At 61.6% G+C, this 15562-nt stretch overlaps 3 protein-coding genes across 4 annotated transcripts in view; all 3 read right to left on the bottom strand.

The window, feature by feature from the left end:
- Positions 1 to 8976, bottom strand: part of EHBP1L1 (EH domain binding protein 1 like 1) — a 15724-nt gene extending 6748 nt beyond the window's left edge. Inside the window, exons 1-12 of the mRNA XM_023738122.1 lie at positions 8685 to 8976; positions 5974 to 6031; positions 5667 to 5762; positions 5271 to 5324; positions 4991 to 5169; positions 4770 to 4909; positions 3775 to 3843; positions 3529 to 3688; positions 1411 to 3400; positions 801 to 958; positions 641 to 689; positions 6 to 256 (exon numbers count right to left, since the gene is read on the bottom strand). Coding sequence (XP_023593890.1) covers positions 6 to 256; positions 641 to 689; positions 801 to 958; positions 1411 to 3400; positions 3529 to 3688; positions 3775 to 3843; positions 4770 to 4909; positions 4991 to 5169; positions 5271 to 5324; positions 5667 to 5762; positions 5974 to 6031; positions 8685 to 8788 — 3308 coding nt within the window. The 5' untranslated portion in view covers positions 8789 to 8976. The remainder of the gene's footprint in view (positions 1 to 5; positions 257 to 640; positions 690 to 800; positions 959 to 1410; positions 3401 to 3528; positions 3689 to 3774; positions 3844 to 4769; positions 4910 to 4990; positions 5170 to 5270; positions 5325 to 5666; positions 5763 to 5973; positions 6032 to 8684) is intronic.
- A 2479-nt stretch (positions 8977 to 11455) lies between these two features.
- Positions 11456 to 13406, bottom strand: FAM89B (family with sequence similarity 89 member B). Its single transcript, XM_004383729.2, has 2 exons — positions 12152 to 13406; positions 11456 to 11734 (listed from the first exon to the last, which is right to left on the bottom strand). Exons 1-2 carry the CDS (start codon positions 12656 to 12658, stop codon positions 11456 to 11458), a joined length of 786 nt encoding a protein of 261 aa, XP_004383786.2. The 5' UTR covers positions 12659 to 13406.
- ZNRD2 (zinc ribbon domain containing 2) lies at positions 13272 to 14619 on the bottom strand. 2 transcript variants are annotated; one of them, XM_004383731.2, is made up of 4 exons: positions 14574 to 14619; positions 14326 to 14477; positions 14122 to 14206; positions 13384 to 13761 (listed from the first exon to the last, which is right to left on the bottom strand). In XM_004383731.2, exons 1-4 carry the CDS (start codon positions 14590 to 14592, stop codon positions 13418 to 13420), a joined length of 600 nt encoding a protein of 199 aa, XP_004383788.1. In that variant the 5' UTR covers positions 14593 to 14619; the 3' UTR covers positions 13384 to 13417. The 2 variants fall into 2 exon arrangements, with proteins under 2 accessions (XP_012413162.1, XP_004383788.1); XM_012557708.1 differs by having other exon boundaries at positions 13272 to 13761; positions 14326 to 14619.
- Positions 14620 to 15562: the final 943 nt, after the last annotated feature.

Genomic DNA, 15562 nt, shown 5'->3' on the forward strand with positions numbered 1-15562 from the left:
CGTGCCCGCGCAACCGCTGCGCCAGGTCGCCAGCGTCCAGGTCGCCGGGCGGGCTGGGCACGGCGCTGCCCACGCGGTAGGTGCCCGCAGCGCCACCGCCCTCCAGCTGCACCAGCTGCAGCTCTTGGTTTGTGCAGAAAGCGCGGATCTGACACAGGTAGGTCATGACGATGAGCTTGTCGGGCACCGACAGCAGCATCATGTCTGCGGGTTCCAGCAGCCGTGACACACCCAGGGCCGCGAAGCCATCGAAGGCCTAGGAACGGCGAAAGCGGGGTCAGTGGCGCCACAACCCCATCCTGGCTGAGCTGGTCCCGCCGACACCCACGCCTGGGTTTGCCTAGCGATGCCTTCACCCTCGGGTTAGGGGATCACTAGCAACAGACCTCCACCCCCCACCCCCACCGGCTTCCCTAGTCGCTGCACACGTTCACCTGGTGACCAAAGAGTACTTTTGGAAAAGCTGTCTAGGCAAAATAGGCTTTAAAACAAAACAAAAATCTAAGGAAAATGAGCGATTCAATAACCCAAAGGATAAACGTGGCAGAACTTTCAACAAGCATGCTGGGTCCTGCAGCCCACAGATTCCTCTCCCACCGGCAAATGAGACTCCAGATCTCTGAGCCCACCCCCACCTCACCTGCTTGTTGTTCTCCTTGATGTTGAGCGGGTTGAGGGAGGCATAGTCGCTGCAGAAAAACCCCAGTCAGGGTCAGGAGCCTTGCTGGCTGGACCCTCACTGCCCACTCTGCAGGCTCCCTGCTTCGTTCCCAGCACCACCCCCCGCCCCAACAGCTCACATCTTGTCCGGGTGGAATCGGTGCAGGATGGCGCAGAAGGCCAACCCATTGCGCCAGGACGTGGTAAAGTTGGTGATGCGGACGCCACGGTAGCCAGCGGTGACTTCCTTGCACCACTCAAGCAGGGACTGGCTAGAGTTGATCAGGGCAGGTGGCACCTGGGGGACACAGAGGTGGGCTCAGGGAATGTGTACCTGGGACCTGCGCCCTCTGCCCTCGGGGAAGCTCAGGCCTGGCACAAAACAGCCCCTGGGTTTGCAGGGCACATCCGAGCCCACTGGCTAGAGCCCTGGGGCCTGGCAAAAGGGCTTCCAGCTCTGGGGTCACCTAAAAGGTCAGTGGCCCCCAGGCAAGATGAGAAGTCATCAGCAGCCACACCTCAGGATCAGCCCGAAAACCAGCATAGGGGTATCCAGGTCCATGCGGCCCAGGGAAGACAGGTGGGAGAGCCAGGGCATCCTGAGACGGGGGAGGAGGGGGCTCCTTGAAGCTGAGCCCCGCATCCCACCCCATCCCAGTCAACCAGGTGGGTCCATGCACAGCCGCCGTTCGCTCAGCCCCAAGTTAGTGGGAAGCAGGAGACTGGGCCCTCGGCAGCCGCCATCCCTACCTGGCTGCCCGGCAGCCTCCTGTCCTCTTCAGGCTCCTCTGGGGAGGAGGCCCCCGAGGGCCTGGGCACCCCAGCCCCTGCCCCACTGGCCACCTGCACTTCAACCAGACTGGCCTCTGGGGAGTCTCCCTGAGCTTCTTGTCCCTTCTTGGGCCCCAAGACCTGAGCCTCTGCTTCCTGGACCTCGAAAATTCCACATTCGTTCTCTGGGGACCCTAAAACTTCTGTCTCTGCTTCCTGGGTCCCCAAAGCCTCAGATTTGGCTTCTGAGATCTCCAATACCTTAGCCTCTGCCTCCTGGACACTCAAAACTTCAGTCTCTGCCTCCTGGGCCCCTGGCATCTCTGCCTCTGCTTCCTGGGCCCCTGAAACTTCATGTTTAGTGACTGAGGCCACAGAAGCCCCACGCTTGGTTTCTAGACTCCCCCAAACCCCAGTATCTGCCTCCTGGACCCCCAAAATCTCAACTTTTGGTTTCGCAGCCTCTGAAACTCTTGTCTTTTGGGTTCCCAGTACTTCACCATCTACCATTATAGCCTCTACCCTCGGAACCCCTGAACCCTCATCTGCTACCCCTTGGGTCCCCAATATCTCAGCTTCTGCTGTCCCAATCTCTATACTTGAGACCCCTGAACCTCCAGCCTCTGCCTCCTGGGTCCCCAATATCTCAGACTCTGCTATCTCAGCTTCTATCCCTGGGACCCCTGGACCCTCATCTGCTACCTCCTGGGCCCCCAATATCTCAGGCTCCGCTATCTCAGCTTCTATCCCTGGGACCCCTGGACCCTCATCTGCTACCACCTGGGTCCCCAATATCTCAGTCTCTGTCCTCCCAGCTTCTGTCACCTCTTTCCTTAAAGCCCCCACTTCCGTCTCCTGGGCACCCAATATCTCAGGCTCTACTAACTCAACTTCTATTCTCAGTATCCCTAAATCCCCAGATGTCTCCTGGGTCCCCAGTATCTCAGACTCTGCCATCCTAGCCTCTGCCCCTGGGTCCCCTGAAACTCCCACTTTTGTCTTCTGCATCCCCAATACCTCTGACTCTGCCATCCCAGCAGCCTCCAACCCCAGGACCCCTGATCTCGCTCCCACTGTCTCCTGGGTCCCCAATACTTCTGACTCTGCCACCCCAATCTCGGTTCCCAGGACCCTTGAATCCCCAGCTTCTGCCTCCAAGATCCCCAGAGCCCTAGATACCACCCCCTGGTCAGCTGCTGGTGGGGACCCTTGGCTCCTGCTCACCTGGGGCCTGGCACTGGCTGCTCCAGCAGAGAAGCCCTGCTCCAGGCCTGGCCCCCCAACACCAGGGGCTCCATCCCTCCCCTCTGTGCCCTCTCTCTCCTGGCCTGCCACAGCCCTGGCCCTCTGGAGGTCACCAAGATGCCCTGAGTGCCCTACAGGTTCTGCTGGGGGTGGGCTCAGGCCTGTAGGTACCTCATCCCTGGTCCTGACCCCCAGCCTCCCCTGAGAGCCCCTTGGAGGAGCCTCAGGAGGCCCCCTGAGTCTTGTTTCAGCCTTTGCTCTGGTGGCCTCTGGTTCCTTAGTGTCCATAGGCCTCATCTGGGACCTCTGTTCGGCATCAATGTGACCAACGTCTGAGCTCGCTGCGGCCTCCCTGGCTCCAACCACCAGCGTCCTCGTGTGCGCCTCTCCAGCTCCTGCCCTATGCTCCGTCTCCACCCCCCTGGCCTTTGGCCTGTCCCCAGTGCCCTCCTCCTCAGCCTTGGGGCTCTGTTCTCCCACAGGGTCTCTGGAGCCTCCATCCTCAATGCCTAGGCCCAGCCTGACTCCATGGCCCTCTGGCCCTTCCTGAGGCCTTGCCCGCGCCTGCATCTCCCCAGAGGAACCCACTCCTGCTAGGGAAGCTTGTGAGGCTTCAGGGGCCTCATCCTTCCCCTGGGGGACTGGGGGCTGGGGGGCTTCGAGGCTTTTCCGGAACCGCGGGGCTGGGGTGGGGGCCACGTCCTGGCCTGGCTGCCTTGAGGACCTAAGGAGAGAGCAGGACAGGGTGTTGGGGTGCTCACTAAGCCCTCGCTGTCAGCCTCACCTCCCACTCTTCAGACTGCCCGCCCTGGAGAGGCAGGTGGGCAGGGTGGGGCTGGTTCTCATGCTTACCTTGTCTCCATTGGGGTTTCCGGGGGCCTGGGGGCTTCAGGCCCCACCTGGCCCCCTGCCACAGGTGCCTCTGACCCCTTCTCCCTGGAGGCCCTGGCTGGGGGCGCAGGGACACTCACAGGGGCTGGGTTGGCATCCTTAGCATTAGAGGAGCTGGCAGCTGGGGAGGAAAGAAGGGAGGGAGTGCTGAGGCCTGGGTCCTGTGACCAAGGCCCAGCCCCCGACCACCCCCAGCCTAGGCCTAACCTGGCTGCTGGGGCTGGACTCGGCCCTCCTCTTCTTCCTCACAAAGTGTCTTCAGCTCCCGAGAGGGATCTGGGATGGGGGCGAGAGGGCAGAGTCAGCCCAGGGCAGGGCCCTGCCGGTCTGACCCCTCCCCGACAAGAGTGCTGGGCCTACCTGGGAAACGCCCTGACCTCAGGGCACCACCGACCTGGCCTGTGAGAAGAGACAGACCCACAGACGCCAAGAAAAAGGAGAGAAAAAGAACCACATGGCACAGAGAGGAAAAGCCTTAACACAAAGGGAAAGATGAAGAAGCCAGCCACCGACTCACTGAGGGTAGATGGTGAGGGTGGAGGTGAGGGGGAGGAGGTGAGGGCAGAGGTGAGGGCGGAGGTGAGGGCGGAGGTGAGGGCGGAGGTGAGGGCGGAGGTGAGGTGCGGTTGGTGAGGGTTGCGGTAAGGCGCAGGTGGTGAGGGGTAGGTTGTGAGAGTGGAGGGAAAGGTGAAGGTAAGGGTGGAGGTGAGGGCAGAGGTCAGGAGCAGATGGCAAGAGTGGGAGTGAGGGGGAAGTGGTGAGGGTGGAGGTGAGGGGCAGGTGATGAGGGTGAGGGTGAGGGCAGAGGTGAGGATGGAGGTGAAGGGCAGGTGGTAATGGTGGAGGTGAGGGCCAGGGGCGTGGACTGTAGCCCCTTCTCTGGATTTGGATCCAGCTGTTTCAGGTCAGGTGTGGGCCCGACCAGGCACCCACCTAGGGGTATGGGAGAGCCAGGGGTCTGGGGAGTCCTTGGGACTTCATCTTGAAGGACTCTGCTAAGGACCCAGGCCGCCACAGGACAAGCAGCCAAGTTTGGACAATCAGGCTGCTCGGCAGGCTGAGACTGCCAAGGTAGTGATGTGCACCCATCACAGGGTGTGTTCACGCTGGCCCCGCCCAGCACAGCATGTGGCACGTGGCCCTGGCCAACCCCACTCTCCCGAGGTACTGGTGATCCAGTCCACGGCAGGCCCCGTGCTCACCCGACTGGGGGACCCGGGCCCGGACCTCAGGGGCCCCTGGGCCATTAGCCTCCTCATCACTCTCAGCAAAGTCATCCAAGTTGCCCACGTCACTAGGCTTCACACTCATGAGGCTCGCCAGACTCTGCATGTCATCATCCCTGAGGGTCAGAGGTCAGGAGTGAGGGTTGGGGGGTCAGAGATCGTGGGCCTGGGCCAAGGGCGGGCAGGCGGGCACTCACGTGGCACGGCCCTCCCGCAGCAGCACCCCCGAGAGGGTGAGGCTCAGCTCGGCGTGCACCACCTTCACTGACTTGGGCTTCAACCGCAGCCGCAGGGGAACTTGGGTGGGCACAGGCCCTGCGTGGCGGGCCAGGTCCACATCGGCTGTGGCCAGCACCTTCCGCTGCCCCTTGGACTCCTGCAGGCCAGGTGGAAGGGTCGGGCGGAGGAGCATCAGGGCTACCCCAGAGGGCCCGACACCAGAGATCCCCACCCACCACGGCCCACCAGGCCACTCACATTCTCAATTATAAACGTCCACTCTTTGGCCTCGTACTGGTCCACATGGGGGTCCTGGGTAAGGGGGACACTGGTGAGCAGGGGCTCTGTGGTGGGGGCAGTGCAGAGAAAAGACCTGCCCTGGTTCAGTGGGGCTTGGCTGGGCCTGCACCCATGTTGTTCCTGCCTCCTGGGGTGCTCCCAGCCCCTCCTGACCCCAGCTTTCTCTCCTGCTGCAGGTGGGGTTAAACGCCACCTCCTCTAAGGAGACACTGAGTAGTTCCCCCGCCCCCACGGTGACTCTTGGTCTCATCGCTCTGTTCTTCCTATTTGGGTGGCTACCCCGCCAGGGGACCCAGTGGCTGGTAGGATGGCAAATCCCGCCCATCCCTGTCTGCGCTGGAGGCGGGGGCTCACCCTGTAGAGGGTCACGGCAGTGTCTACGTTCTCAGGCACCATCCACACCACGGTGCCCCGGTACGGGTTCTGGATGCCCGGCTGCCAGCTGTGGGCCTACAATGGGCAAGATGAGCACCCACCCCACCCCCGCACGTGCCCCGCCCCATGCCCTTATCCCCAACCCTGACCCCATCTTCCTCTCCCCTCCTTGGATTCTGATCTGAGCCAAACCTGGCCCACTCCTCCAGCAGCCCCCACCCGCCTTCCCTGTCACCCCTCCCTGCTGACCCCACCCCCAGCCCAGACCCTAGTTGACATCTCCCACCTTGGAGCAGATGCGGCGGTTCCGCCGGGTCCACACGACCACTAGCTTATCCGGCTGCCTGAGGGTGGGTACGGAGGGGGCGCTCAGTCAGGACCCCCAGCCTCCCTGCTCCTCCCCCCTCCCCCAGCTCCCTTGGGGTCTTCTTTCCGCCCAGTGCCCCTCCCCCAGGGGACTACTTAGGCAGCCCCTTATCTAGGGCCACAGGGTGTAGGGTGGGGCTGCTGAGTCGGGGCGGGGCTGGGACAGAAGGGCAAAGGCCCCAACAGCATAGGCCAGCAGGAATTAACAGGAAAGAGCAAGAGACAGAGACACATGGACAGACAGAAACACAGCAAGGACCTAGCAAGAGACAGACAGACACACATACACACAGACATAGTGAGAGACTCAGAGAAAGACGGCCGTCAGTCACATTTGTGGAGTGCCCCCTGTCAACCCAGCCTAGGTTTGGGGACAGAGCAGCGCAGGAGGGAGGCAGGACCCTGTCTGTGGGGTGTGGGGGGGGGGCTCCCATCCTGGGGCTGCGGGCACTGGCGGGGTTGGGCGGAAGGATGCCGGTCAGGAAGGAGCATTAGTTAGCAAGTTAGCTTCTCTGTGGAGTAGCAAGCACTGTGGAGCTCACAAAGCAGGGTGTCAGTGAGAGAGCTGCTGGGGTCTCCTTGAAGCTGGGTGCAGCTTGTGACCTGGGCCTCTGGGACCAGAGACATGAGTGAGAGAGGGACGGGCCTGGAGGATCTGGAGAAGAGGAATCCAGGACGAAGGAATGCTAGTGCAAGGGGCGGGGGGAGGGGCAAGGGGTGGGGTGGGAGGAGCAAAGGGCAGGGGGTGGAGCAAGAGGGGGAAGTAAGGGGAGTGGAGAAAGGGGCAGACGGGTGAGGTCCCAGAGATGGCAGGTCAGCCTGTCATTGGACGGCTCCCCAATCCCAGCCTCTAGAACCCGGAGCCCCATACTGTTGCTTTGCTGGGAGATGATAACGATGGAGCCTGGGGGCTACTGACTCCCACGGTGGGATCAGGGAAGGCTTCCAAGAGGTGACAGCTAAGCTGAACAGCGTATGCCAGGACAGGCTCAGAGGAGAGCAGAGATACAGGGAGACAGAGACAAAGGGAGAGAAAGGAGCTGGCTGCACAGGGCTCAGGACCAGACACGGAGCTGACACATGGCCTGAAGGAGTGCAGCGGGCTCCTTTAGGTGACAGGGTCCAACCGCTGCCCAGGAAGGAGGGAATGATCAGGCCGAGGCAGCACAGGCACCCTCCTCGCCTGTAGAGCCCCAGGCCAGGATGCTGGGGTTGCCCGCTCATTGCCCCTGGAGGCTGAGCCCCCTGACGATACTGAAGCCCAGAGAGGACGGGGGCCAGGTAAAGTCACAGAGCCCAGCCTGGAGCCCTCCGGCCTGCAGCCAGGCTCCCCTCTCCAACCCCAAACTGTAGATGTTGGCCCAGCAACGGTAGCCATGGGGCCTTCCCAAAAAGGGGAAGCGATCAGGGGGTGCCTGAGGAGGGTGGGGCCTGGCCAGGCAGCCTGACTCAGGCTGGGCACACCCTGGGGGAGCTTCAACCTGGGCAGGGGCAGCTTCCTGGCCTGGGCTCCCGGCTAAGAAGCCCAGGAGGCCCTGCCTGTCAGCAGTGACTCAGCCACGTTGACACTGCCTGCAGCTTCAGCCTGCTCTCCAGGACCATGCCCAGAATCCCCCTGGCTCACCCAGGATGCTGGGGCAGAAGCCAGAGGTCACGGTTCGAGTCTCAGCCCTGTGCTGTGACCCCAGTCAGCCTCTGGCCTCTCTGGGTCTCTTGCAAAGAGTGACCAGCCCCTGGCAGGCTCCACGTGTAGATCAGGGATGTGGCAGCTGCCCAAGGGACCCGGGTCTCCTTCTCACCTCCCTCCCCTTGGCCCCGCTGGTCTCTTCCTGTCCTGGCCCTTCCCCTCGGGAGCCTAAATTTAGCCCCGTCTGGTGGAGGAGTGAGGCCTCCACAGCTGTGCCCTAATCCCGCCAAGGGAAGCTGACACCAGGGAGCGCGTATATTTAGGGTGTGACGCAGGGGCGGGCAGCTGCGGTGGGGGCATGTGAACGGGCCCTTCGCAGTCTGGGCCAGGCCTGTACCCCTTCACATATCTGCCCCCCACCCCACCATCCTCCACAACCTCCTAGGCCCTCGGCCCCTTTAAGCTGGCTCCCGCCTCCCTCTTCATGCCTCCCGCACTCAGTTTCCCCTTTTAAGGACATTTTGAAGCGGTTTCCAGCCTCCCAGTGCCCTCCTGGCTGAAAGGGGGGCCCTCTGGCTCAACAAGTAAGCAGGAAAGGAGGGGGTGACATGCTTGTTCTGAGGTGGACTAAGGTCCATGGAGGTTCCTGTCCCAGCCCCGCCACCTGCAGACCTGCTCCCTCTTCTGATGCCCCCTGAGCCATCTGGCTGGCTGGGGACATGCGAGCTCCCTGCCCCCAGCCCTAAACGTAGCTGAGGAAAAGTATGGCCCAGACGGAATTCTCAGGCCTGGAGTCCTGAGCCTCACTCCCCCAAAGATGCCCACACCCCCCAATTCTAGGAGGTCCCTCAAGTTGTAGCGCATTTTAAATCTTGGCATCTGGGACACCAGGGCCCAAGCTGGGATGGGGGCCCCTCTGGCCATTGGCTGGGGGCAGGGTTGTCTCAGCTAAACAGGCGGGATGGGGTCCCGGACGGTCCCGGGGCGTCCCCCAGATTACTCACCATTTTTTGGTGCACTCCACCACCAGCTCGTGGTAACAGGCCACAAACTGGAACTTGGCAGCCCTCTTGCCCACGCGTTGCAGGCGCTTCCACACCGAGGTCATGGTCCCCGCCGCCCGCTCCTCAGGCCCGGGGCTCCTGCTGGCCCGCGACCGCTGGCCCGGCCTGGGTCCCCATGGTCCCTGTCCGTGCGGAGTTGTCCGAGGCTCGGACCCGAGGCCGCGCTCTCTCCGCCGTCGCTGGCGCCGCCGAGGGGTCTGCCAAGTCGGTGGGGTCGTGCAGGGCTCGTCAGGTCTCGAGAGTGTAAAGCCGCGAGCGCGCCGTTTCCTGGAGCCGCACCCCCGACTGAAGGCGGGCGGGGCTCCAGCGGGGCGGGGGCTAGCAGGCGGGGGCGGGTTGCCGCGGCTTCCTGGGCCCAGCGCCCCGACGGGAGGGGCAGGCTGTGAGGACGCGCTGGCGAGCAGGGGCGCGCGGGCCCGGTAGAGGCAACCGTGACTTGGTGCCGCCCTCGGAGCGCTGGCCGACCGGCCGCCTCCCTTCCTGCCGCTCCAGGGGGAGGTACATACTGGCGGCCCCATTTCAAGGCTTGGGGGAACAGAGACCCAAAAAGGGGAAGGGACTTGCCCAGGGTCACAAAGACACTCTGCGCCAGAGCCAACTGTCCTGGGGTCACGATTCTGGCGTCACCCCACGTCTTAGCCAGAGCAGGAAGGAACAGAGATCAGGGACCTCCGGGGCCCTACCTGTGGACAGCACCCATCCCCCAGCCTCTCAGAGCCTGTTTCCTTGGCTGTCAAGTGGGAAGGTTCCAACCTGCCACAAGCAGCTAGAGGTTCAAAGCCTGGCCTCCAACCAAGTATGTGAGTTTAGGTGAATCACTAACGCTCTAAGCTTCAGTGTCGACATCTGTTAAATGAGCATAATTATAGTTCGCCTTTCGAAGAGTCGTTGAGAGGATGAACGGATCAACCTCAGAAAGCATTTAGCACGGAACCTGACTGATTTTGCAAGGGCTCAATAAATGGAATCCGTTACCAAGGACAGGAAAGTGTGTACGCATGTGTGTTTATTTACTCTCTCTCCCCTGGGAAGCCTCCCTCTGGCCGTTAGCCGCCCTCCGTTCACACCTAGATTAGAGCCCTTATCACCGCCTTGCATGGTAATGAGCGCTGCAGGTGTCAGGCTCAGAGTTAGAGAAGTACCCGTGGCAGCACGTCTGCGTGTCCCCTCCCCTGGCGCTCTCCAGGCTTTGCGCAGGGACCGACGCCTGGTGCTTGATCAGGACTCGGTTTGAACAGGACGTCTGATCTGCCGGGAGCGCGAGCTGGGTAGCACCTCCAGGAGCAATGCACCGCAGCAGGATGTGGGGATGAGCTGCCGGCGGGGAAGGGGGGGGTGAGTGTGCAACTTCGCCGGCCTGTCCTCATCGCTCCGTCTCAGGACGTCGTGGGGGTGTAGTGTACTTGGGGGTCTGAGCACCCACTGTCCCCAAATATGCAGGCTTCTTCCGGTTGGGCCTGACACAGGAGGCTTGGATCCCAGTCCCAGCGATGTGGCCTTCGGTTTCCTCTCTGTAAAAGGAAGCCTTCCACATGCAGCCCTAAAGGGCTCTGATGCTGTGGGAGGGGCGGGGCGCTCTCCATGACACTGAGTGTGGAATGGGGGTGTCTGGGATCCCAATCACCACCTTCTTCCCCCACTCCACCCCCACACACACTGCCACTATGAGCTTCACGCTCAGAAGCCCCGGGTCCTAGGGAGGCCCGGGGTCCAGCGACTTCATTCCTTTGGCGTCTGCAGCGTTTTCCTCCCCGGCCCTTCCTGGCAGCGCCTTCCCGTCTCTCGCCAAGGGGCCCCCTGGCCGCCGGCTGCGGCCCACCCATTTCCTGTGCCGCCTCAACTCCGCCCCACTCGGGTGGAAAGTTTCTCTCTTCAGGATGGGCAGCTCCTTCCCCTTCCTTCCAGGCCGGCAGGGAAAGCCCAAAGCGAGGGAGGAAGGGGGGGGAGTTTGGGCTCCGAGACCGCTGGCCCGAGAGGGGAAATTACTTGTTCACAGTCACACAGCGTCGGGTGGCCGAGTCAAGCTCTGCCGGCTCGAACGATCCCCGCCCCCGCCCCGGGAGGACGGATTCGCACCCCTGCCCCGCCAAGCCTTTCTTCCACTCGTGGGTCTCGGGCGCCACCTGCCGGCAGAACATGGGGCCGCACCTCCCAGAAACATCGCTGTATTCTCGCCCCAGAGTCAGGCAGTCAGAACGTAACAACGCTAAGAATATTTATTTATCTACGTGCCAGGAAGTTGGCCCCTAAACTTAAAAATCCAGCATAGAGCCTTGGCGTCCCGGCCGTGAGTGGGTACAGGGATAGGTCCTGGAGTCCTTGTCCAGGGCAATGGAACCCAGAGAACAGAGGTGGGATACCCCTGAGCCAGCAGCTGCCAGTAGCAGCGAAAGGTGAAAAGGAGGTGGGAGCCAGACACTCACCCCAATCTGAGATGCCAAAGGGAGGACAAGATACTTTGGGTCCTGCCACCAGACTGCGGGTTGGGCAAACTGGGGGTGTGCACATATGTGAGAAGTGGAGATCCTCCAGGTGCCTGCCCCAGTGCCAGCTAACCCAAGGCAGGTGAAAGAGCATGACAGTTTTGGCTCTTAGAGGCGCAAGCCTTGCCCTCCAGTCAGATGAGGTGGTATGGCACTGCAGTCAGAATACGTGCCAAGGGGTGAGTTTCGGAGCCTTTTGCATGGGCACATGCCCACCCCCCCACCCCTTCAGAGGCTGATGTGGAAGGCATCCTGCAGCCACTGGTCACGGGCATTGTGAGTCTGGGGCACAGTGAGGGGTGGTGGGTCAGGGGGCAGGCTGGCATCAGGAGGCTCATCATCATCTGAGAGGCCGGCGTCCGGTGGGTAGGAGCTGTCCGAGTGCAGGGACGACGACAGGTCCTGGCACAGGCTCAGGTCTTGGCATAGGTGCTTGTAGTCCTGGATTGACTCATACAGGCCCCACAGCTGGCACAGCAGGGACATGTCCAGTTGTCGCAGCCCCACCTGCAGACAACTGAGGGTGGGCTGGGGTTGGGGTCCACGCCACCCCGAGCACCAACCTCCTGGAATCCAGAGCCCCCAGTCTAGGTTGGGGCCCTAGCCAGTCTTCCTGTACATTTCTAAGCACAAGTTTTCGCGGCCATCAGACCCCACTTGCAAGCTGTGAAACTTTTAGGAAAAATGGGACCAACACCTAGCAGGACGAAATGAGGCACCACGAGTAAGGCAGCTATAGCTATATGGTAACTACTGCCATAAACGGTTAACTATTACCAATTATTGTTACCATATGCTGACTTGGTCGGCGTCTGCAGGTCCTCTGAGACCGAGGCCGCCGGTTCCCGTTTGCATGCTCCTGCCCTACGCCCCTACTGCTCCGCAGCAGCCCCTGCCCGGCCGGTCCAGCGCCCACCCACTCACCATCTCCTTGCGCAGGGCCGCTAACGCAGAGTCAAGGTTGACTGGTCGGCGTGGGGCAGCGCGGCCGGCGGCGGGGCCCGCGTTGGCAGCTCCGGAGGGGTGGCGGGGCCCGTCCGGAGCGCGGGCTGCGCGGCTCAGCTCGTCATGGATGCGGCTGCGCTGGCTGTAGACGCGCTCCAGCTCCCGCCACGAGCCCCCGCTCGCGTTGAGAAGGCCGCTGAGGCCGCGCGGCAGAGGCGGGAGCCCGGCCAGGGAGCAGCCCGCGCCGCCTGGTGCCTCAGCCGAGGGCAGCCCGTTCATGGCCAGGCCAGCGCGGACAGCGATGCCGCCTCCTTCCCGCCGCCGCCACACCCGGACCGCCGCCCGCAGGCCCCGCACCGCGCGAGCCCCACCGCCGCCCGCAGGCCGCGCTTTGTTCCTTCCACTGCTCCTCCGACTCCGCCCCTGCCCCGCCCCCTCCTGAGGGGCGGGGCCCTTTTTAAAAGGGCAATGACTGTGGGACCACATCGCGCAAAGGTGAGATCCCGTAAGGGAGGCACCCACGCAAAGAAGCGGATCCCGCAAAGGGGAGGCAAGAAGCCAAAAGGCGAGAGCACGGTTCCTTTTGATTCTTCTTGCTCCTCCCCACACACTGTTTTCAATTATTCCGCCCAATTTCTATCCCAAGGAAATCAGAGACCTGGCATAGAATCTGTCCCCTCCCCACAATTAGATCTAGTAGTGGGGGTCTGGAGAATGGGGCAAATCTACGCTCAGCCTCTAACATGCAACCTGACGCTGGGGCCACCACAACCTACTTCCAGTGTCTGAACACTTGGGGTGGGCGTGAGGTGGGTCAGAATGATGGAATCAGGACACTCAGGGAAAAGGGGGAGCTACCACGGGGGCTGGAACCAAAAATCTCGCTCATGTGTGGGGAATGAATACTGGAAGTCTGAGGAGGCTGTGGGCGTAGGGCTGCTGCCAAAATCAAGGCTGGTGGTCTATCCATCTTGCCCTTTGAGGACACTTAGGTTGTGGCCCCCTCCTCAGAAAAAGGGTATCACACAGCCCCCTCCCTCTCCCCTCATCCTCTCACTGGAGAATCAGAGCAGAAACAAGCCAACCATCTCTCAGGGGATCACGGAAAGCGGACAGTGGAAGGGTATGAAGCCAAAAGTAGGAAAAAGGCAAGTGGAGGCAAGCATGCACACTCAGAACCAAGAAAAGAACAAACCACACAGATGAACAGCTGTTTTTCTAGTGGGTTTTTCTCAGGAGCTTCTCTTAGTGTTGCAGCTGCCGCAGGCTTTGCAGGGCCTCAGCACAAGCCCGGATAAGGCTACACAGCTGGATGCTAGTCTCCAGGGAGCTGCTAGAGCTCAGCTCAGCTGAGGCCCAGGTCAGCTTCTGCAGGAGCGCCGTCTGTGTGCAGACCAAGACATCTGCATTTGGTGGCACTGCAGCAGGGGGCGGCCCCTGGGCTGCTTTGAGCCCTGCTGCGGCTCCCTCACAGTGCTCCAGACGGGGTACTGAGGGCTGAGGGGTAGGCCGGGAACCCGAGGGGGGCTCTGAGGCAGAAGCCAGCTGGTGCTCACGAGCTTGGGAGAGGGCAGCCTGGGCATTCAGAGCTAAAAGAGAAGAAAGTGGGTGGAATGGTCAGGAGGGCTGGCCCACTTCAGCCCTGAGCCACATCCTTTCTGTCCTTGAGGTGTTTTCTCTGCTTCTCTATAAGGCAACTCATTCGCTCTCTATTTTGTAGCACAGTTACGTACGCCCTGGCTTCCTGTCCCGATCAGGACTGTGCCTGATTGAGCTGACTCTCCCACAGTGTCTGGCACGCAGGAGGTGCTTAGTGCTCCTACTGAATGAATGGACCGCTCTAGAACTGACAGGAGAAAGCGCCTTACCCCGGCCCTACCCACAGACTCCTCTGTCACTCCCAGGCCTCCATCACCACGCTTCTCCACCAAGCACACCTGGCCCCTCACCCGGATTATCTTTATCCACGTCTGAGTCGAGCTCCTGACAAGCCACGCAGTAGATTTTCCGCTGTTTGTCTTGGAGGAGGATCGTCTAGGGGCCAGAAAGCACACAGGGCGGGGGTGAGAAGATGGGCGATGGAGTCCAGAGGGGAGAATTGTGGAAGGGCAGTGCGGCCTGGCCCGCGGCTCCATCCCCGGCCCTCGCCTCACCCCGCAGTCTGAGCACGTCTCGCCTAGCATGCGGTAACCGCGCAGCAGGTAGTCGCCCATGAGTCGGGAGATGCGATCCTGCCGTTCTCGTCTCGCCTGCAGGACCTTCGTCTCTGCCTCAGTCGGAGGCTCCCAGGAGAAATCATCAACTTCTGGTGGAAGAGAGGCACAAGGGGCCGGGGGGTCTTGCCGGAGCGAGCTGCTTCCCGTACCCCGCAGCCACAGGCCCCCGCAGGCCATGTCCTCACCAGCGCCGTTCAGGGCCATGCTGCCGTTGTCTCCGCCCGGCTCATTGGAAGTGACGCACAACCAGAGCGTCTTCGCTGAGGCTCCGCCCTCTCCAAGTTGGGCCGGAGATGAGGGCGGAAATGACGTTTCCGGGTGGTCCTTAGACCTCGAGTTGCCCAGAGTGGGGCGGGTCTGCCCGCAGGCTGGATCCGGCCCAGTTGGAGCGCCCCAGAGCTGGATCCCAGTGGGCGGAGACTTTCGACACGCTGGGCCTCAGAAGAGGCGTCTCTATGGTAACTCCGCTCAGGCCTCAGGACCCGGAAGTGGCCTTGCAGGGTTGCCCTCCTTGCCCGCCGCGGATGGAGGGAAGTACTTGGCTTGAGAAAACGTTGCTGGCCTCCGTCTCCTCTGGAGTTTCCCTTTGGGGATAGGTCGGGCCGGGAGCAGGCGGGGCAGTGACGTCATCACAACAACAACCATAATAATAACGAACGGCGGCTTCCGCGCGAGTGGAGCCTCTCAAGCCTCAGTGCTTCTTACTTTATCCCGGCAAGGCAGGGATCATTCTCGCTTTCTGTCCTCCTAGGCCTCTTTCAAGGCCTCTCCCCTTAAGTGTTCTTGTCGGCTTCCCCGCCCCACCCTCCACCTTCCTGGAGGCCTGGGACTGATGCACAAGTCTTGCCTCTTAGCCATTTGCGGGTTTAAGCCCTCAAAAAGCCTAAGAACTGAAAAGCGCTTACTGGGCATGGAAGTTCTGGGTTCCAGCTGCAACTGAGTGATGCAAGCTGGGGGCCGGGGGTGGAGCTTATTGTATATGCCTGAGACCCTTAGGTTCTCCTTGGGTGGGTTGCAAATTAAAATTACCCGGCGCTTCCTGATCATTGGGCTTGGTGATTTTCTTCCATTTTCTGTTTTCCTTTTCCATACGCATCCAATGCCTTATTAGGTTTGAAAAAGCCAGACAGGACAGGCAGGCATCTCCAGATGTTCAGCCTGTCCACCAGGGCAG

This window comes from Trichechus manatus, unplaced genomic scaffold (genome assembly GCF_000243295.1).
Source record: "Trichechus manatus latirostris isolate Lorelei unplaced genomic scaffold, TriManLat1.0 scaffold00113, whole genome shotgun sequence".
Classification (NCBI taxonomy): domain Eukaryota; kingdom Metazoa; phylum Chordata; class Mammalia; order Sirenia; family Trichechidae; genus Trichechus; species Trichechus manatus.

Coding starts and splice junctions, on each gene's coding strand:
- ZNRD2 (XM_012557708.1), bottom strand. CDS start 14,592: ATGGCCCTGAACGGCGCTGGTGAGGACATGGCCTGCGGGGGCCTGTGG. Junction 14,207..14,325: donor AGACGTGCTCAGACTGCGGG/GTGAGGCGAGGG, acceptor TCTGGCCCCTAG/ACGATCCTCCTCCAAGACAA. Junction 13,762..14,121: donor CGTGGATAAAGATAATCCGG/GTGAGGGGCCAG, acceptor CTTCTCTTTTAG/CTCTGAATGCCCAGGCTGCC.
- FAM89B (XM_004383729.2), bottom strand. CDS start 12,658: ATGTGGTCCCACAGTCATTGCCCTTTTAAAAAGGGCCCCGCCCCTCAG. Junction 11,735..12,151: donor CGGCCCTGCGCAAGGAGATG/GTGAGTGGGTGG, acceptor AGTTGTCTGCAG/GTGGGGCTGCGACAACTGGA.